A 22,048-nucleotide genomic window follows, 5' to 3' on the forward strand; every position below is an offset into this window, starting at 1 on the left:
ACCAGTGCCAACTCTTCCTGCTGGGAGCACTGTGCTGGTATTCCTAATGGGAATGACTAGCTCCTCTGGGACCAACTCATGCGCCTCACATCTTCTCAAGCTCTCCCTCCACAATGAGGACCAAATGGGGTGTGTGACACATTCAAGGCCTAGACTCCTGGAGAAGCCAGACCAATGGCCCAGTTTGTGGGCCCCACCTGCCCTGTGGCCCTCAGACCTCCTCTGCAGCGTAGCTGGCTCGGATGTGGAAGCTGCCCAGCTCCTGGTGGTTGTCATCCTGGTTGTAAAGGTCCTTCAGTGTCTCCAGCTCCTGATGCTTACAGAACTGGGGACAGCAGGTGGGCAGTCAGCAAGGCCAACTCGGGGGCTCCTCAGGCTCCACCCCACCCTGCCCCTGCACACACCTGTCGGTACAAACTTAAGGCCATAGGCTGGTTCCGAAGCGTCATGAAAAAATCTCCTCGGTTCAGCTCATTCTTCAGGTGCAGCAGCACTGTGAACACTGCGGGACGATAAGGTGGGGTGGGGATTCAGCCCAGCCCCTTACTGAGCCCAGGGTCCCCAGCCTCGTCCTCACCCAAACCCTGCTCACCCAGATCAGTATCCCCACTCTCGATGGCCTTGCTTAGTGCCAGTTTGCTCCTCTTCATCTTCAGGAGAAGGGGAACTTGCTCCCCAGAGCGTGGCTCATATTCCAGCAGCTGTGGGACGAGGAGGAAGGCACAGAGAGAAGGAGCTGGCCTGGGGGCCTCTAACACCCACATCAGAGCATCCAGGGAGGGCTAAGCACCCACACCTTGATGGCCAGCTCCGTGCGGCCACAGCCATAGGCTCGTGCAGCAATGTCAGAGTAGGAGACACCAGGCGTGTCCCCCAGCTTCTGATTAATGGCCCGAGCAACATCCTCGTCAGACACATCCTTCTGTTGTACCTGGAGAGGGAAGGAATGTCACCAATCTGGCTCTCACCCCTTAAACCCGACCCCCACTGCCTTGATCAAGACCCACTCTTTCAGCTCTACACATCTTTTCTACACCTCACCTTGGCCTGTAAACCCTGAATTGCCCTTGGACTCCGTTCTATATCCTCACCTTGTAGCAGGCCCAGTGGGCCAGGATTCTGCTGACGCCCTGCACTTCAGGAAGCCGCAGGTACTCACATATCTGAATGGCCAGGGGGTAAAGCCTTCGCAACACAAGCCTGGCAGACAAGGGAGATAAAGGGAACAAGGGATAAAGTAGGGTAGAAAGAGGACAGAGTGGCCCGACCCTGTAACCCCAGCCTCCCTGATCCCAAGCAAATGGATCACAAGCAGTGACCAGAAGAGCAGAGCAAGGGCTGTAATGTCTGCCCACCTACAGCCCTCCGCCCAGCACCCTTGGGCTAGCTGTACCTGTCTAGCAACACCTGGATAGTGAGCTGCTTGTATCTGTATTTCATTTTGTTAAGGATCCAGCTGGGAGATAAGTCCTATTTGCCAAGGACCTTTAGGTGGCATCTCCATCCCCTTGCCCTTCCACCCCTGGAAGTAAACACTCTGTCAGCACACTTGAGGATACTGGCTATAGGTGAGGGGGATTCCGATGTGATAGTCCCGAATAGCATTGAGTACACGAAGGTCCTGACACATGCGCACAAAGCTGTCAGGTGGAAATCTGTCCAGGAAACACTTTCCGAAGGAGGCCGCCTAAAAAGAGCCAGAGAGTAATGGAGGGCTTTCCCCTCTGCCAGCCAAACCCTGCCCTCCCTCCAGCCCTGCCATCCAGGCCAACCCTGAGCAGACTCTTCTGCATATCTGGCCAGTGCTCGTGTCCTGCAGCCTCGATGCACTGCTGCACAGCCTGGGGCAGCTGCCCCAGCTCCTGGATCTCCCGCAGGTACTCGTCCGCCTTCTGGCTCTCTTTCTGGGGTGGAGGGAAAGTGCCAGGGACAGTGCGTCATGACCGAGAACACCTCTATGCCTGGCTCCCAACCCACTGGGCTGTGGTGGCAGGTCTGGAAGGTTGCAGAGGCCGGAGCCCAAATCCCCTCAGCCCCACCACCCGAGGTATTCACACACCCCCCCAATCAGCGCAGTTGCCTATGAAGCCCTGAGATCTCTCGATAGAGCCCTGATTTGTGACTAGACTGCAAGGGTTCCCTGCCCCTCCCTATCACCATACAGAAGACACCAAGTCCCTTCAGTGCAACTGAGCCAGCTCTCTCTACCCCAGCCCGGCCCAGCCCATGTCCTGCCTGAACCCCCATCTTTAAAGGTAGCACTTGGCTGCAGAAACAGGGGCTGGGTCAATTAGTGGAAGGGGAAGGCGAGTGGCTTGGGGCCCCGGGAGAGGCCCAGGGCTTTACCTCATACTCCTTCTGAGCCTCCAACAACAGCGCTCCAGGGGCCATCGAGGCTATTTTAAAGATCTCCTCACTGGCCACTAGGGGAGGAAAATGGTAAGTGGGAGACAGGGAGCGTCAGGAAACCCTCAGCCCTGCCTCAGTGCCCTGATTCTGCTTTGGGGCACTAGTCCGGCAGCTGTGGTGTTGAGGAGCCCCTGTCCTGGTCACTCAGAGCTTTTACGAGGGCCTCACCTGGAACCTCATGCAGGAACTCGTGGGTACTGCGGGAGAAGACTCGGACCCCGTCCAACTCAGGCACCAGGTAGGAGTCCTCATCTAGCACGAACCTGAGCGTGGTCAAGGTTCCTAAGAGTAACCAGGGATGGGGTGGGGCAGGCCACCCTCCCCTAACCCCTGGCAGCCCTCCAAGGATACTGGATGCTCTCAGGGGCATCGCCCACCACCATTAGCCGCCTCTCCCAGGCCACCACAACAGCCCTCTCCTTGCTGCGCGGACGGCTACACCTGTGTGCACACACACACACATCTGGGATTAATACACAGGATGCCTGGCCCACAGTCATGTCTCTCACATCACTGTCTGTATCACTTTGCCTTGGGGAACTCCGCACAGGCTTGCTGCCCTTCATCTTACTTCTCTGGCTGACTTATTTGCTTCTCTCTCTCCCTGGGCCCATCAGCTTCCTGGCACACCTGGGGCCCACCGGGAACTGGGGTTTCCCTCAAATGTGCACTAGCAGGGAAGACAAGATTCAAGCTCTGCTTGCTCTGGTCAGTAGACAGGATGAATCAATGTGTCCCAGGAGGCAAGGCTATGTGCATGTCCACTCCCATGAGAACAACACCCCTCCCCCATCCTCACCAGACCATCTGCTTCGGGGGGGCCCGGATGTTGCAGTTGAACTCACACAGCTTCTCCTGAAAGAGTGCAGGGAATGTCATGGCCCTATCCCAGCCATCACCAGTCTGGCTGAAAAGTCCTTCCCCTTTGCCCCACACATCTTTCCTAGACAAGGCACAGTGCCCTGAGAGATGTGCCTTATACCTTGAGAGATGCTGTCCCCATCCAGATGTAGCCTGTGTCTGTGAAGAGCGCCAGGTGTCTGTAGGTGAAGGAGACAGCCATCTGCAGGAAGCTGCTCACTCCTGGGGCCAGGCCAGGGGGTGTCTGGGGCAGGGCCAAGGGGAACACCAGACAGACTGACTTTTCAGGATCTCCCACTGGCTTCTACAGTCCCTCCGGTTCACTCCCAACCCAGGCTCCTCACCACCGCAGAGCAGGCTGCATGGTCTAGGAGGTAAAGATCAGGTCCTACAGCCAGGAGAATGTGCGCCACTCGGTCCTGGCACACTGTGGTCCAGCATGAGGGTGCACTCTGCAGACCTATGGTCGTGGAAAAGGACAACCTTAGACTGCCCAAAGTCCACAGTTTCTGCCTCTGATGGTCCCATGGACAGGAGGCACATTTGTGGGCAGTGAATGCTGCTCCAGGGGTGTCAAGGCTCACCTGGCACCTCTGGCATCCGGCGGAGTTTGAGGTCACCCACGTTGGCACTGAGGGTGAAGCGGTGAGCTCCTGTGAGGATGGCCACCCCAGAACCAAACTCAGTATGGAAGATCCGGGCATCCAGAACCCGGTTCTGGAGCACCTCCTGGAGAGAGGGGTCGTGGGTTGAGGGAGTGACAGAGTCCCAGACTCCATCCCTTTTCCCCAGCCCCCAGGGCCCCCTACATTGCCCATGCTGAAGTGTCTCCGGAAGTCACCATGCAGCCCGTAAACCAGCACAACTCCGTCTTCCTGCACGCAGAGCAGCTCCTCCTCAGCTGACCAGCCCAGGGACACCACGGGCCCACTCTTCCACTGCAGATGAGAGAGAGGCTCCAGAGGCTGTCCTCAGGATGCAGAATCCTGTAAAGCCCTCAGCCCCAGGGAAGGCAGGGAGCTCACCAACAGACTGGCCAGAGGCATCCCGGAAGCTGAGTAGATCTCGAGAACCGGCCTGGCACTGGCGGGCTTCTCCTTCCGCCAGGGGTTCCTCAGCAGTGCTGTGGTTTGAGCAGAAACCTTCTGTCCTAGTTGCCCAGGCCCACTCCATGCCAAGCAGGCCTATGAACTAGTTCTGAAGGCCCACACCACATGTGGCAGGCCTCACGAGAACCACAATTAAAACATCTCAGTAAGGTGGGGTGGGGGTGGGTAGCATAGGCCAGCAAGAACCCCTCAACAGCAAGGCCCCCAGGAAACAAGGACCCTGAGTTCATCCCACAGTCCCTAAGCATGCAGTGGCAGAGGGGTGACTTACCAATGGGCCCCCCATAGGGTGCAGCAGCCACTAGGCAGTCCCTCAGTTCCTCCTTCAGGTCCCAGTCCATGCTATACAGCTCATATTTCCTGCCCACACAGAGACAAGCAGATATCAGCCTCGTCATGACCCTGCATCCACATGGAGTGCGCACCAGAGGAGCTCCCTAATGCTTCCAACTGTCCTGCACAGGTCCCCTCGGGAAAGGAGGAGGGTGATGACTAGAAACTGCGAGGGACATCCTAGGGACAGCAGGCGAGGAAGCAGAGGGTGTTGGGAGGGCAGACTATGTGGCCACTACGTAGAGCACAGAGTGAGGTGGGACTAGGGTGAGGTGGTTGGCTTGGGTCTCCATTGGCAGAAAATAAGACCCTGCAGGAGGTCCTCTCAGCTTAGGCAGCCTTTCTTCTATTTCTGGTTCTTAACACTGAATCTGGCTATGGGCTTTATACCCAGGGCTCCAGCCTGTTGATAATGAACTCAATTTTAGAGGTACTGAGTGAACACTGCCTGAAAGAAATCCAAGAGGAGCTCCTTAGTGAGCCCAGAGCTAGGAGAGTCGTGGGCTACAGATGCCAATCTGTGAAAGCTTGACTCAGAGAAGGTAACTGAAATTACAAACTGCCACAAGATGACTGCAATCTGAAGCACATATGGATCACCAAGACATGTGCTGCATGAGAAGACAGAGTAGGAGGCTTGAGGAATGCCATAATTTGATGGTTGGAGGTGGGGAAAAGGGTACAGAGAAGGAGTGGACACTCCTCCAGAATACAAGAGAAGACAAAGTTCCAGAAGCAAGTATTTTAGCTAGGATCATTTCAGGAGCCTTCCCATTAAAGACCAGGAAGATGCCCATCGTCTCTCTCTTTTTTTTAAGGATAGGTGAGAATCGGATTTATTTAAAAAGCAACATACTCCACAGACAGAGAGTGGGGTCATCTCAGAAGGTGAGAGAGGCTCCATTATCTCTATTGACATTCTTCTTGGAATTCTAGCCAAAATAATTCAAGAGAAAAATGGTATTCTAGCCAAAATAATTTAAGAGGAAAAAAAAAACAGGCTTCCATTTTGAAGAAAGAAAGAGACTGCTACTATTTATCAATCCAAATGATCAGACTAGCTACTTAGAAAATCCAAAGCAGTCTATGAAACAAAGAGCTCAGTAAATAATGAACAAAAATCAATATATTTTCTATACCAATGAGTTTTCTATACCATGAAGTGAAGTCGCTCAGTTGTGTCCGACTCTTTGCGACCCCATGGACTGTAGGCTACCAGGCTCCTCCCTCCATGGGATTCTCCAGGCAAGAGTACTGGAGTGGGTTGCCATTTTCCTTCTCCAGGGGGATCTTCCTGACCCAGGGATCGAACCCAGGTCTCCCGCATTCCAGGCAGATGCTTTAACCTCTGAGCCACCAGAGAGGCAGTTATACCATAGCAAGAACTAATTAGAAATATAACTTTTAAAAAGATCCTAATTGTGATATCAGTAAAACTATTAGATATCTAAGAGTAAGCCTAATAAAATTTTTAGCAAAATCAAATTTCTTTACTCAAGGATAGAGAAGACATGGGGAAATATTCTAAAGGATCTATAGACGGGTAAGAATTCCAATAAAAATCAGCCCAACTTTTTGGTGGTTAGGGCAGCACAAACTGATTCGATAGTTCATTTGGGTGGTGGAGGAGGAAGATCTTCTGAAAGAGAAAATATTTAAGAATATTTGAAAATATGAAAACAGAAATACATCAGATACCAAATACATTTAAAAGCTAAAGTTAATTAAAATTTGTTTTCGCACAGGAATAAGCAAACAGATCAATGGAAGAGAAGACAGTCCAGAGAAAGACCTGAGACTAGACAGAGGTTGTACTGAGTTGGCCAAAATGTTCCTTTGGCTTTTTAAGTAAAAGTAAAAGACACAATTTTCAATTTCACCAACAACTTTATTGAACAACGTATTTACCATTTTGTTCCACTACCTTCTCTCATTTTTCAGGTAACTTCATAATTTCATCTTCCCAAAACTTTAAAAATGTATTTATTTATTTTTGGCAGTGCTAGGTCTTCGTTGCTACATGTGTGCTTTCTCCAGCTGCAGTGAGCAGGGGCTACTCTTTGCTGCATGCCTGGGTTTTTCTTGCGGTGGGCTTCTCTTGTCCCGGGGAGCACTGGTTCTAGGCGAGCAGGCTTCAGTAGCTGCAGCACAGGGGCTCAGTAATTTGTGGCTCGCAGGCCGGAGAGAGTGGGCTCTGTAGTTGTGGCACACAGGTTTGGCTGCTCCAAGGCATGTGGGATCTGCCCAGAACAGGGCTCGAACTCGTGTCTCCTACACTGGCAGGAGGACTCTTATCCACTGTACCAACAGGGAAGTTCTTCCCAAAACTTATCTCTTTGACTAAAGAACTGTTCCAGGTGACCTTTATCTTCCAGGGAATTGAAATTTTTTCCCACTAAGAGAATTCTGTAAAGATCAAAATAAATGGACATCCAAAGGTGCAATGTCTGCTGAATACAGTGGATGCCTCAGAACTTCCCGCCAAGTTGTAACAGTTTTTGCCTGGTCATCAAAGAAATACATGGTCTTGTGTTATCCTGATAGAAGATTATGTGTTTCCTACTGACTAATTCCAGATGCTTTCTGTTAGAGTACAGTTGGTCTAACTGGGAGCAGTACTTGGAATTAAATCATTTTTCTGGAAGGAACTTGTAATAAAGGACTCCCTTCCAATCCACCAAATACACAACATCACCTTCTTTAGATGAAGACCGGCCTTTGGTATAGTTGGTGGTGGTTAATTTCGGTTGCCTCATGATCACTTCTGTTCCACATCATTACACAGTATCCAATTTTCATCATCTGTCACAATTTGTTTTTAAAACGGAACATTTTCATTAAATTTCAGTAGAGAATCATATGTGGAAATATGGGCAAGAAGATTTTTCTTCAGTCAAGAAGGTTTTTGTTCACTAAACTTACGGGAACCCCAACATTAAAGCAATTAATGTAACCAAGCTGGGGACTTCCCTGGTGGTCCAGTGGTTAAGAATCCGCCTTGCAATGCAGGGGACACAGGTTTGATCCCTGGTCAGGGAACTAAGATCCCACATGCCACAGAGGAACTGAGCCTGAGAACCACAATGAGAGAGTCCATGCATCACAACACAAGATCCAATATGATGCAATGAAACACAACCAAGACCCAATGCAGTCAAAACAAAACATAACCAAGCTGATGCAAATGGTTTTCAATGCTTGATTTGGGTATTTTGAATATGTTGGCTATCTCCCTCGTGGTATAACATTGATTATTCTCAATGAATGTCTTGATTTGATTGCCATCAACTTCAACCGGTCTACTGGACCATGGAGCATCATCCAGTGAGAAATCTCCAGCACAAAATTTCACAAACTACTTTTTGATATGTTCAATCAATCACAGCACCATTTCCATATGTTGTACAAACCTTTTTTTGTGTGTTTCAGATGCATTCATACTTTTCTTGAAATAATAAAGCATAATGTGCTGAAAATGTTGCTTTTTCTTCCATGATCAGTATTAAAATGGTTACACAGAAATTCACCAATTTTGGTAAGTTTTTTTTAAAAAATGCATGCTGATATGACAGCTGTCACAATACAATCTAACAAACTTATTTCAAATGAAGTTAAAGACAACTAAGTGCTACTAGCACCATCTTACAGGAAACACTGAAGGAGCCTTTTCATCCCAATGATAAAGATGGCATTTCAAACTGGGGCAAACTGATACTTGCAATGAGACAATGGGCCATATAGGAAGAATCACAATAAATGCTATTTCATTACTTAATCTCTGTAATAAAATTTTCTAGATGAAATTCAAGATTTAAATGTTAAAAAATAAAGCCATATCAGAACAAATCTTGTTTATTTTTACAATCTCAAAATAGGAAAAAATTCCATGAACATGATATAAAGTCTGGAAGTCACTAAGAGAAATAACAAGTGCTTCTAAATAAAAATTAAGACCTTCTGTATACTTGTATGTAAAAGGTGTAAAAACAATACATATTTATGCTTACTTCTACTTGAAAAAAGAGACTCTGGAAAAGGTTCTAAGAATTAATAACAGTAGTTACTTGCAGGTGAGGGGTGCAATCAGTTGAAGAAGAGAAGAGATGGGAATGAGACTGAGCTTTTAAACTACAGTCATAGCTATTAAAATAATTAACATTAAAAAATTTTTATAGGGACTTCCCTGGCAGTTCAGTGGTTAAGACTCCACAATTCAGCCCTTGTGGGGGAACTAAGATCCCACATGCCATGTGGCACAGCCAAAAAAAATTTATATGCTAAAGAAATCTATCAAAAGCAAACTAGGAAGACAAACTATGAGAAGGGGGAAAAAATGAAAAAAATGTAACACATGTGAAAAAGGATTGCTGTTCTTTAAAATACAAAAGGCTCTAATTAATTGTAAAATAAAAATGAAAAGAAAAATGATCAACGGTTGTATCATAACTATGTGAAAATATGTTAAAATGAAACATAAAAAACTTGAGACTATAAAAGCTGATATTTTCATAATATGAACTATGGAAAATTCTTTTAGCACAAGACACAAACCCCAGAAATTACAAAGGAAAAGACTGATAGAGTTTATAACATGGACTTTTAACATATATATGTTAAAAATTAATACACACACTTTCCTTGTGGCTCAGCTGGTAAAGAATCCACCTGCAATATGGGAGACCGGGCTCGATCCCTGGGTTGGGAAGATCCCCTTAGAGAAGGGAAAGGCTACCCACTCCAATATTCTAGCCTGGAGAATTCCATGGACTATATATAGTCCATGGGGTCGCAAAGAGTCAGACACGACTGAGAAACTTTCACTTTCACTTTGAAATGAACACAGATTAAATAAAATGAGCACTCCATAAAAATTAATACATAAAAGTCAAGTGACCACAGTGAGAAAATTTTTAACAAAGAGTTATTATGGAGAACATGTAAAGAGCTCCTTTACAAATCAACAGAAACAACACAACAGAAAAATAATTGAAGGATATGAACAGACATACTTAACAACTAGGTAAACATGAATTTAAAAGTTATTTTGATGTTTTGGGCATCTGAATAGCAAAACTTAAGAGGTTAATAAATAACATGCAATATTGCTGAAGGTGTGGAAAAAATGAAAACTTTCTCACATATTGGGAGTGTAAAATGGTTCACCCTTATGGAAGAAAATGAAGCACTATGTATCCAACTTTTAAATGTGTACACACTCTAACTTAGCAATTTCTTTTCAAACATCTAACCTATGAAACTACTTGAACAAGTACACAACAGTATGAATACACTGCAGCACTGTTTAAAATAGTTCCAAAAAAACAAATCCTGGAAAAAAATCTCCTTAAATGCCCATTCAAACGAGACTGGTTAAATAAACTATTGTATGCCCATTCTGGGGAATATTTTGTGCCCATTAACAAAGTGACCGTGTATACTGACATGAAGTGACCTTGAAAATATATTAAGTAAAAAAAGATACAATACAATGTAGTATGAACCACATGAATCCACTTATGCAATAAAAAAGTGAGCACACATTTTTACAGGCATATTTACATATACTCACGTGTATGTGCGTCAATACAAAGAAAAACTCTCATAGGCCTCCACACTAAGCCAGTGTGGAGAGACAGTGGCTACCTCTGGAGAAGGTGGTAAATGGGGGAGGGGAACAAGGAGACGGACAATTTGGCTATACAGGCTATCAGTTCAGTTCAGTTAAGTTGCTCAGTTGTGTCCAACTCTCTGCAACCCCATGAACTGTAGCATGCCAGGCCTCCCTGTTCATCACCAACTCCCGGCGTTCACTCAAACTCATGTCCATCGAGTCGGTGATGCCATCCAGCCATCTCATCCTCTGTCATCCCCTTCTCCTCCTGCCCCCAATCCCTGCCAGCATCAGGGTCTTTTCCAGTGAGTCAACTCTTCACATGAGGTGGCCTAAGTATTGGAGTTTCAGCTTCAGCATCAGTCCTTTCAATGAACACCCAGGACTGATCTCCTTTAGGATTGACTGGTTGGATCTCCTTGCAGTCCAAGGGATTCTCAAGAGTCTTCTCCAACACCACAGTTCAAAAGTATCAATTCTTTGGCATTCAGCTTTCTTTACAGTCCAACTCTCACATCCATACATGACCACTGGAAAACCATAGCCTTGACTAGACGGACCTTTGTTGGCAAAGTAATGCCTCTGCTTTTTAATATGCTATCCAGGTTTGTTGTAACTTTCCTTCCAAGGAGTAAGCGTCTTTTAATTTCATGGCTGCAATCACCATCTGCAGTGATTCTGGAGCCCCAAAAAATAAAGTCTGACACTGTTTCCCCATCTATTTCCCATGAAGTGATGGGACCAGATGCCATGATCTTAGTTTTCTCAATGTTGATCTTTAAGCCAACTTTTTCACCCTCCACTTTCACTTTCATCAAGAGGCTTTTTAGTTTCTCTTCACTTTCTGCCATAAGGGTGGTATCATCTGCATTTCTGAGGTTATTGATACTTCTCCCGGCAATCTTGATTCCAGCTTGTGCTTCCTCCAGCCCAGCGTTTCTCATGATGTACTCTGCATATAAATTAAATAGGCAGGGTGACAATATACAGCCTTGACGTACTCCTTTTCCTATTTGGAACCAGTCTGCTGTTCCATGTCCAGTTCTAACTGTTGCTTCCTGACCTGCATACAGGTTTCTCAAGAGGCAGGTCAGGTGGTCTGGTATTCCCATCTCTTTCAGAATTTTCCACATATCTGGTCTTTATCACTAGGTCATGTCTGACTCTGCGACCCCAGGGACTATAGTCCACCAGGCTCTTCTGTCTATAGAGTTTTCCAGGCTAGAATACTAGAGTGGGTTGCCATTTCCTTCTTCAGGTATCTTTTCAACCCAGGAATCAAACCCACATCTCCTGCAGTGGCAGGCAGATTTTTCACTGCTTTACTCATATACTTTTGTTATTTATTTGAACTTTTATACCACATATGCATTTCTTCTGACATTTTGGTACTAAAATCCTTAGATGAAATCTGATGGAAAGGTAGATATTTAAATAGCACCCCACTCCAGTACTCTTGCCTGGAAAATCCCATGGACGGAGGAGCCTGGTAGGCTGCAGTCTATGGGGTTGCTAAGAGTCAGACACGACTGAGCGACTTCACTTTGACTTTTCACTTTCATGCATTGGAGGAGGAAGTGGCAACCCACTCCAGTGTTCTTGCCTGGAGAATCCCATGGACAGAGGAGCCTGGTGGGCTGCCGTCTATGGGGTCACACAGAGTCGAACACGACTGAAGCGACTTAGCAGCAGCAGCAGCAGCAGCACGCCAGTTATCAGTTCACTGACGCTCAGCTCCGTTCCATGTGTTCTGTGGTAACAGATGGTATTTCTTCTAAGCATTTCTCCTTCACAATGAGCATGATGTTGAGGCTTCTCAGCAGAGGGCGCTGGAGGAACACTGCATGAGGAACAGGCTCTCCTGTTGATTCCAGCCGGGCAGTTGGCTAGCAGCCAGGATGTGAGGACATCTGGCGATGCTCTGACTCCGCCATGCAGCAACCTCCAAGGCTTGCCCAGACTGACTCCCTGGACAGACACAGCATTTCTGGCTTCTTGCCTCCACCAGGGCCTACTTCCTCTGCATGCCACGATGCCTGGCCACTGGCTCCCCTGCCCGTGCCCTGGAGCATTTCCACTGATCCTCTCTGCATAACCATGCACCCAAGTCACTAGTTGTGGCTTGCCTTACAGATACTGTATGCTCCAGGCTACGAGCATCAGCTCCCCAACTCTCTACATGCCCACACCACTGATCCCTAGTTGTAGTTCTCCTGTGCCCCGCTACCCTCTGAAACCCAGAGGGCTGCTTCTTGCTTGCCAATCAACTGTGGACCAGCTCTGGCCCAGTGAAGTGAAAAGTGAAAGTCACTCAGTCATGTCTGACTCTTTGCGACCCGATAGACTATACAGTCCATGGAATCCTCCAGGCCAGAATACTGGAGTGGGTAGCCTTTCTTTTCTCCAGGGATCTTCCAACCCAGGGATCAAACCCAGGTCTCCCACATTGCAGGTGGATTCCTTACCAGCTGAGCCACAAGGGAAGCCCAAGAATACTGACTGGGTAGCCTATCCCTTCTCCAGACAACCTTCCTGACCCAGGAATTGAACTGGGGTCTCCTGCATTGCAGGTGGATTCTTTACCAAATGAGCTATCAGGGAAGCTCTGGCCCGGATGGCCTGCAACTGCATTTTCGCTGGGGTTCAGCTGGGGAAGGGCCTCCTTCCCACGTTTGTTGTTCCTTGAGTACTCTCCCTTAGTCCTAAGCTACCATATAAACTTCTCTCACATCTTATAGTTAATCTTTATCACAGTATAATAATCCCTTATATTTATTAAAATTTCCCAGTTTACATCTCCTCAGTGGACCCAGACTAACTGATACAGGGAGTGGCCCCAGGAGTGGTAGTGGTGGCAGTTTAGCTGCTAAGTCGTGTCTGACTCTTGCAACCCCATGGACTGTAGCCCGCCAGGCTCCCCTGTCCATGGGACTTTCCAGGCGGGAATACTGGAGTAGGTTGCCACTTCCTTCTCCAGGGGATCTTTCTGACTCTAAAGATGGGATTTGAGGATTGGTATGGTCATGTGCTTAGGCTTGGGTGCAGTGCTGTGTTCCCTACTGATGAGAACGGATGCTAGTAAAGTAACCCACTGCATGCAGCAGCATCACAATTAGTCAAACCTGCAGTTCAAAATGGCGAAATGCCAAGTCAAACACATGCTTTGGGAATGACTTCTGTGTTTGATTGTATGGCAGTAATGATGATTATAAGGGCCATGGTGTGGATGAGTTATTTTGAGTGCATTTGAACATTTTCAAAAAGGAAATGACAAGGTTAGGTCCATTAACTTTCAGCTCAAGTCACGGTCTGAGAAGCAGAAAGCTTCTATAACAGCCTCAAAGAATCTCTTATTTCTTGTACTCACACAGCTGTTACTGCTGAGAATCAAAGACAGTTTAATTGTATGGGTTGTTAAACAATAACAGTTAAATTCCCCAGCACACCATCTCTCATGTGAAAGTGAAGGCACTAATTAGAAGAGAAAGGAATCCTGAAACATGGAAGGAAGATAACTGGTTAGACCCAGAGGAAGCTGACAATCTTGAACCCCCCAAGTCATCGTGGGTCTTCCTCAGCAGTGGAAGCAGCTTGCCCTCCTGTGTTGAGGAGACTAGCCTTCCTCTGCTTGAAAAGCCTGTGATGACCTCACTTCAGGCAGATGTCTTGGGAGCCTCCCTCTCCGTGGCTGACCTGGCTAACATCCCTGCTGAGTGGTTATCAGCTAAGTCAAAGAAGCTCAGTCGTGTCCAACTCTTACGGACCCCATGGACTGTATAGTCCATGGAATTCTCCAGGCCAGAATACTGGAGTGGGTAGCCTTTCCCTTCTCCAGGGGATCATCCCAACCCAGGGATCGAACCCAGGGCTCCCGCATTGCAGGTGGATTCTTTACCAGCTGAGTAATCAGCTAAGAGCAGAGATCAATACGTGGCCCCAATATGGCACTGTTCCTGGGGGAGAAGCCTACAAGTCGATTACACTGGACTTCTTCCATCATGGAGGAGACAAAGATCTATCTTCATTGGAATACATATTCTTAATGTAAATTTGTCTTTACCTGTAATGCCTTTGCACTAGCAAACTTCCACCATCTATGTACTTAAGGAAAGTCTCATCTACCATGGCAGCAGTCTGCCAAGCCTTGCAATTAATCAAGGATCTCATTGCATAGCAAAGGAAGTGCAGCAGTGGGCTTAGGTACATGGAATCAACTAGCCTTACCTTACATCCCATTACCCAGAAGTGGCTGGTCTAAATGTACTGATGACTCAGTTATGGGACCAACTAGGAGACAGTAACCTAAAAATATGGGGCTCTGTCTTACAGGATGCAAGTCTAGGCTTTGCATCAAAGACCATTACATGGGATTAACTCGACAGACAATATGCAGGACTGGGAGTCAAGGGGTGAAGTGGGAGTGGCTCCTCTCACTATTACAAACCTAATGACTCTCTTATTAAAATACTGCTTCTAGGACTTCCCTGGTGGTCCAGTGGTTAAGACTCTGCCCCCTCCATGAAGGGAACATGGGTTCGATCCCTGGTCCTCGATGATTCCACATTCCATGAGGCAACTAAGCCCGTGCACCACAACTACTGAGCCCACACTCTAGAGAGACTGAGAGCCTCAACTACTGAGCCTGTGCACCACAACTAGAGAAAGCCTGCACACAGCAATGAGGACCCTGGGCAGCTACAATGTTTTTTAAATAAAATTTTAAAATATTGCTTCCAGTTTCACTAACTTTGAGACCTATTGATTTGTATAGCTTAGTCGCCAAGGGAAGAATGTTTCCACCAGAGGATAAAAACATTGGATTCACTGAACTGGAAGGTAAGAGTGCTACCTTGCCATTTGGGTCTTCTTATGCCACTGAAGTGGAGAAGGCAACGGCACCCCACTCCAGTACTCTTGCCTGGAAAATCCCATGGACGGAGGGGCCTGGTAGGCTACAGTCCATAGGGTCACGAAGAGTGGGACACAACTGAGCAACTTCACTTTCACTTTTCACTTTCATGCACTGGAGATGGAAATGGCAACCCACTCCAGTGTTCTTGCCTGGAGAATCCCAGGGACGGCGGAGCCCGGTGGGCTGCCGTCTATGGGGTCGCACAGAGTCAGACACGACTGAAGCGACGCAGCAGCAGCAGCATGCCACTGAAGCAACAGGCAAGAAAATGGGGTTAATCCACTGGCTGAAGTAATTATCCTGAGGGCCAAGGGGAAATCAAGTTGCTACTACATAATGGAGGCAAGGAGGACTTTGTCTAAAACCCAGGGATCTTCTGGGGCACCTCTTGGTACTTCCATGTCTAACGGGAAACGTTCATGAAAAACCTCAGCAATCAAAAAAAAGCAGAATGACAGGTTCGGGTCACTTCGCTATGTAAAGAACAGAGCAGTGAAGGTTCTGGCTGAGGGCAAAGGAAATACGTGATGGGCAGTTAAGAAGGAAGCCATAGGTATTAACTATGATCTTGTGAACAGCTACAGAAATGAAGACTGCAGCCACTTCGTGCATTTTCTCTGTGCTTGTTATGTGCTTGTGTTTATATGCATATACTAGCCATTATGTTCTCTCCTTGCCACTTTTATTTTATACACAAATTATTGAAGGTTAATTTTTAAATTCAATTTTTAGGTAACAAAATATCCAGTAATACTGTAATTCATTCGAGAAGTAACTAATATAGTGATTGATACAATGACTTAAGACGTGTGTCTCCTCATTTGGGGAAAGAGTAGTATACTTTTAAGAAGGATGGTAGTATCCTGTGAAGCAGAAATACAGAGCTCTTCGGTTATAGTGAGGGAGTTGAAAAGCGTGTAGAGGGTGCTCGTTGAAGCTGATCGGCCAGAGAAAGGATCCTGCTAGTTATCAATTTATTACCTCCCAGAGCCAAATTCAACCTTCAATATGTGCTCCACAGCGAGCCAGATGTTAAGCTTTCTCAGTAGTTGGTCCTGTAGAAAAGGGTCTTTGTAGGAGGAAGGGAGTCTTTGGCTGTTTCCAGCAGGTGCAAGATCAGTCAGCAGTGTGGGCATGAGGGTATCTGGGGACACTCTGACCCAACCACACACCCAGAGCACACAATCCCTCACAACCTTGGCCTGGACTGGCAATCTACCTTCCTGTGGTTCTCTTCACAAGATACTGCATGCCCTAGGTGTCCTGCTCAGCCTGGTGCTCCCTGTGCAAGGCCATAAGCCTGGCCACCAGCTATGGATCACCTGCACCCTATCTAGGCCCAAGAGGGCTGCCTCCTGCTTATCCAGTGGCTGTGGACCAGCTCCAACCCAGCACACCAGCAACTCTACCACCATTCAATGAGCTGCAACTATATCTTCTCCAGCAAGGTCGGAACCTTGTTTGGGGAGGGCACCCCCCTTCCAACTTTTCCTTCCTTTATCCTCAGCCCCCAGGAAAGGACAGTTTTATCTTATAGCTACTTTGCTATCATAGTTAAATAGTTTTTTATGTTAAACTTCCCCTATTTAGTCACTGTATGGTATCTCCTAACCAGAATCATAGAAATATTACCAGTGTCACATTCCACAGACCACTTGCTTGTCTCAAGGGGGAAACACGAATATATGGCAGAAGATGAAGCCGTCAGCCTCAGAACACTTCTCAATCTCAAATTCCCTTCCCTCGTAGCAGACAACCTGATACAATGGCCCATAGCTGTGATGCAGCATGAACACCACACAGTTCAGTCACTCAGTCGTGTCCGACTTTTTGCAACCCCAAGCATGCCAGGCTTCCCTGTCCATCACCAACTCCATGAGCTTACTCAAACTCATGTCCATCAAGTTAGTGATGCCATCCAACCATCTCATCCTCTGTTGTCCCCTTCTCCTCCTGCTTTTAATCTTTTCCAGCATCAGGGACTTTTCCAACGAGTCAGTTCTTTGCATCAGGTGGCCAAAGTACTGGAGTTTCAGCATCAGTCTTTCCAATGAATATTCAGGACTGATTTCTTTTAGGATGGACTAGCTTGATCTCCTTGCAGTCCAAGGGACTCTCAGGAGTCTCCTCTAACATCGCAGTTCAAAAGCATCAATTCTTCAGCAATCAGCTTTCTTTATAGTCCAACTCTCACATACATATATGACTACTGGAAAAACCATAGCCTTGACTAGATGGACCTTTGTTGGCAAAGTAATGTCTCTGCTTTTTAATATGCTGTCTAGGTTGGTCATAATTTTCCTGCCAAGGAGTTTAAGCGTCTTTTAATTTCATGGCTGCAGTCACCATCTGCAGTGATTTTGGAGCCCCAAAAAATAAAGTCTGCCACTGTTTCCACTGTTTCCCCATCTAACTGCCATGAAGTGATGGGACAGGATGCCATGATCTTAGTTTTCTGAATGTTGAATTTTAGACCAACTTTTTCACTCTCCTCTTTCACTTTCATCAAGAGGCTCTTTAATTCTTCAGTTTCTGCCATAAGGATGGTATCATCTGCACATCTGAGGTTAATGATATTTCTCCTGGCAATCATGATTCCAGCTTGTGCTTCATCTAGCCCAGCGTTTCTCATGATGTAGTCTGCATATAAGTTAAATAAGCAGGGTGACAATATACAGCCTTGACATACTCCTTTTCCTATTTGGAACCAGTCTGCTGCTCCATGTCCAGTTCTAACTGTTGCTTCCTGACCTGCATACAGATTTCTCAAGAGGCAGGTCAGGTGATCTGGTATTCCCATCTCTTTCAGAATTTTCCACAGTTTGTGGTGATCCACACAGTCAAAGGCTTTGGCATAGTCAATAAAGCAGAAATAGATGTTTTTCTGGAACTCTCTTACTTTTTCTATGATCCAGTGGACGTTGGCAATTTGATCTCTGGTTCCTCTGCCTTTTCTAAAACCAGCTTGAACATCTGCAAGTTCACAATTCACATACTGCTGAAGCCTGGCTTAGAGAATTTTGAGCATTACTTTACAGGCATGTGAGATGAATATAATTGTGTGGTAGTTTGAGCATTCTTTGGCATTGCCTTTCTTAGGGATTGGAATGAAAACTGGCCTTTTCCAGTCCTGTGGCCACTGCTGAGTTTTCCAGATTTGCTGGCATATTGAGTGTAGCACTTTCACAGCATCGTCTTTTAGGATTTGAAATAGCTCAACTGGGAATCCATCACCTCCACTAGCTTTGTTCATAGTGATGCTTCCTAAGCCCCACTTGACTTCACATTCCAGGATGTCTGGCTCTAGGTGAGTGATCGCACCATCATGGTTATCTGAGTGAGTGGTTGGTGGGAAGAGAGAAAATGGAAGTGAATATAGATGGCAGTTTCCAGACCCTTGGTGAGGTGAAAAGGGATTTGTTGGTTTTTTGAATAGGGAACTTTATTTTCTGTTAGGCTGGGGAGATTTGAATATAGTAGTTGAGATCTGATACAGCCCTTGTGGGTAGGGATGGTGGAAAACAATATAGAGGTCTTCTACACTGAAAAAACACCTGGCTGCTTATTAAAGTACACATCAAATTCAAAGGACCCACGCCAGAGACAACAGAGATCTGCCCTAGGAAGCTACATGCAGCAGCACCTTTGGTGACCTGATGCAGGGAGTCCTATGCAAGAGTGGCTAGAGAAACCTGAGGCGACATGAGAGCGGGTAGACAGCACATGGTTTCTCAGAAGACAGGGAGGTGGGGCATATCTCCTCAGCAGGCTGGGAACACAACAGGCAGATTCTGTCAGGGAAGCCTAGGCCCTTCTAGGCCATGACTTTCAGCTCTCTGGGAAGCACGAGGTGAAGTCAGCAACTGGGCAGAGGGATCAAGGAGCCTTCAGTTGCAGGCTAGGACATTAGCATCGACATAGACTGGAGTGGGAAAGAGGTGCAGGGGTGCAGGAGTAAGGCTCTGGGAGTGAAGAGCAACAAAGTACAGGCCACCTCCTCAAGCCTTCAAGGTAAAGAAGGCTTCTCAGGGACAGTGAGGTGACTCAAGCTATGCCATAAGGTTGGCATGGGGTACAGATGGGCAGACTGAGAGCAGCAGAGAGAACAGCATCTCAGAAAAGTCTGGAAGTGAGAACTTTGTAAGGATAGGTCATATTTTCAGTGAGGAAAGCCAGCTACATATTCCTCTTCTACCTGCAGGTCCTGGAAGTGGAAATTCCCATAGTAGCAGTAAATGAACCCTGGATTTGAATACCAGAAAATCACTAAAGCAGGTCCTGTTCTTTAGTCACTATGTCGTGTCCGACTCTTTGTGACCCCATGGACTACAGCATGCGAGGCTTCCCTGTCCTTCACTGTCTCCCAGAGCTTGCTGAAATTCATGTTCATTGAGTTCGTTATGCTATCTAACCATCTCATCCTTTCCTTTGCCTTTAATCCTTACCAGCATTAGGTCTTTTCCAATGAGTCAGCTCTTTGCATCAGGTGGCCAAAGTATTGGAGCTTCAGCTTCAGCATCAGTCCTTCCAATGAATATTCGGGGTTGATTTCCTTTAGGATTGACTGGTTTGATCTCCTTGCAGTCCAAGGGACTCTCAAGAGAGTCTTCTCCAACACCACAGTTCAAAAGCCTCAATTCTTCAGCACTCAACCTTCTTTATGGTTCAACTCTCACATCTGTACATGACTACTGGAAAAACCATAGCTTTGACTAGACAACCTTTGTCAGCGGGGTAGGTTTCAATCCCAGCCCCTCCATGAAGCACTGCCAAAATCCCTGCTGCAGTGCAGCTGAACTGCTGGAAAAGCATGACTCAGTGCAGTAAGAGAAGAGCTGTGTGAAAACAGATGATCTCCAGCCTCTCCAGGCTGGGCTATCAGAACACTGAGGAGGAAGAAACACATTAGGTTTAGCATGGGGAATATTCCATCAATTCAAAAATGCCCAGGCCCTGAAGAGAGACCACCTTCGTTGTTGTTCAGTCAGTAAGTCATGCCTGACTCTTTGCAACCCCATGGACTGTAACCTGCCAGGTTCCTGTGTCCACAGGATTTCCCAAAAATACTGGGAATATTGGAGTGGGTTGCAATTTCCTTCTCCAGAGGATTTTCCTGACCCAGGGATTGAAGCACGTCTCCTGCAGTGGCAGGTGTATGGATTCTTTATAACCCCTTGATCCCAGACTGCCTTAAAAAGAAATACTACTGGACTTTTCTGGTGGTCCAGTGGGAAAGGAACCCATCTACCAATGGAGGGTACGTGGGTTTGATCCCTGGTCCAGGAAGACTCCACCCGCCACAGAGCAACTAAGCCTGTGCATCACAACTACACTGAGCCCAAGCGCCCTAGACCTGTGCTCTGCAACAAAAAAGGCCACTACATTGAGAAGCCTGTGCATCACAATAAAGAGCAGCCCCTGCTTGCTGCAACTAGAGAAAGCCCATGCACAGCAACAAAGACCTAGCATACCAAAAATAAACGAATAATTTAAAAGACAAAAAAATACTACTACAGTATCCTTGTGCATTGTTTCTGGAAATGTAAAATGGTGCAGTTGTCATGGAAAACAGAATAGTTCCTCAAAATATTAAACACCGAATTACCATATGATCCAGAAATTCCATTTCTGGGTGAAAATAGGATCTCAAAGAGATATTCACACACCATTGTTCATAGCAGCATTATTCACAATAGCCACTAGGCGGAAGTAACCCAAGTGTCCACTGACAGATGAATGCACAAATAAAATGTGGTGTATACATACATTAGAATGTTATTCAGTCTTAAAAAGGTAATTCCGATACATTCTACAACACAGATGAATCTTGATGGCAGTATGCTAATGAACTAAGCCAGCCACAAGAAAGCAAATACTGTTATGATTTCACTTACACAAGCTATCTAGAGTAGTCAAATTTATGGAAACACAAAACAGAATGGTGGCTGCCAGGGCTGGGGCAAGGGGAGAATGAGGAGTTAATATTTAATAAGTCAATTTTGCAAGATGAGAAAGTTGTGGAGATTGGCTACACAACAATGTGAATACACTTAACACTCCTCGATCATCCTTTATAATGAGTAAGATAGTAAATTTTATATTATGTGTATTTCACCACAGTTTTTTAGCAGTTCATGTTTATACATGCAAAACAAACATACCAACACATAAAACCTACTAAAACAGCTAACCTTTCTCCTATGAAGAGTACGAAATGTAGTATCTTCAGTCTCCTTTCTTTCACCATACAGATGTTTCTAAAGTACCTGAAACACTGTATTCAGTACCAAGCTCATTCTCTTCCCCAACGAATTCACTCTTCCTTTCTCATTATTTTTAAGACTCAAATCTAAGTCATCCTGGATTCACTGCTCCTCCTCCTCCCTATCAAGTGCAACTCATCACAGTCTCCTTCAATTTTCCGCTGTTACCATCTGTCAGACTGCCCCCCTTCTCTCCATCTCTGGTGTTCACCACCATCAACTTCTCCCTGGTCTAGTCCATGAGCCTCCTAACCTAAGACTACAACCTAGTCTCCCTTGGCTCTATTCTTGCTTGCGCCTTTCAAGTTGCCCCCCACTCCCACTGCCTCCAGAATGAATTTAAAACACACACACACACACACAAGCAAATTCAATCACATTAATCCTTTCATTTAGGCTTCCCATCGTTCTTCAAATAAAAATGGTCTATAAGGCCCTGCAGGGTATGGCTGCTAGGAGAAGACATTTACCTGTCTCTTGTCCTGGCCCCTTGCCTTTTGAAAAACACGTATTTTCAAAAGTAATACAAGTCAATATTTTTTAAAGTATA

The 22,048-nt window shown here is 46.3% G+C and overlaps 1 protein-coding gene across 2 annotated transcripts in view; it reads right to left on the bottom strand.

Moving 5' to 3' along the window:
- The window catches only part of VPS16 (VPS16 core subunit of CORVET and HOPS complexes), a 28,169-nt gene that overhangs the window by 1,873 nt on the left and 4,248 nt on the right, over positions 1–22,048 (bottom strand). The window contains exons 1-19 of one of the 2 annotated variants that reach the window (XM_070381321.1): positions 19,681–20,008; positions 4,651–4,739; positions 4,296–4,393; positions 4,080–4,208; positions 3,855–3,999; positions 3,615–3,730; positions 3,392–3,514; positions 3,209–3,264; positions 2,761–2,850; positions 2,578–2,672; positions 2,347–2,423; positions 1,773–1,904; positions 1,560–1,687; positions 1,394–1,429; positions 1,092–1,200; positions 797–931; positions 593–701; positions 405–502; positions 218–325 (exon numbers count right to left, since the gene is read on the bottom strand). In XM_070381321.1, the coding sequence (XP_070237422.1) occupies positions 218–325; positions 405–502; positions 593–701; positions 797–931; positions 1,092–1,200; positions 1,394–1,429; positions 1,560–1,687; positions 1,773–1,904; positions 2,347–2,423; positions 2,578–2,672; positions 2,761–2,850; positions 3,209–3,264; positions 3,392–3,514; positions 3,615–3,730; positions 3,855–3,999; positions 4,080–4,208; positions 4,296–4,393; positions 4,651–4,720 (1,854 nt within the window). In that variant the 5' untranslated portion in view covers positions 4,721–4,739; positions 19,681–20,008. Of the gene's footprint in view, positions 1–217; positions 326–404; positions 503–592; positions 702–796; positions 932–1,091; positions 1,201–1,393; positions 1,430–1,559; positions 1,688–1,772; positions 1,905–2,346; positions 2,424–2,577; positions 2,673–2,760; positions 2,851–3,208; positions 3,265–3,391; positions 3,515–3,614; positions 3,731–3,854; positions 4,000–4,079; positions 4,209–4,295; positions 4,394–4,650; positions 4,740–19,680; positions 20,009–22,048 lie in introns of those variants that run through there. The other variant, XM_005893939.2, reaches the window with a different exon arrangement.

This window comes from Bos mutus, chromosome 13 (assembly GCF_027580195.1).
Source record: "Bos mutus isolate GX-2022 chromosome 13, NWIPB_WYAK_1.1, whole genome shotgun sequence".
Classification (NCBI taxonomy): domain Eukaryota; kingdom Metazoa; phylum Chordata; class Mammalia; order Artiodactyla; family Bovidae; genus Bos; species Bos mutus.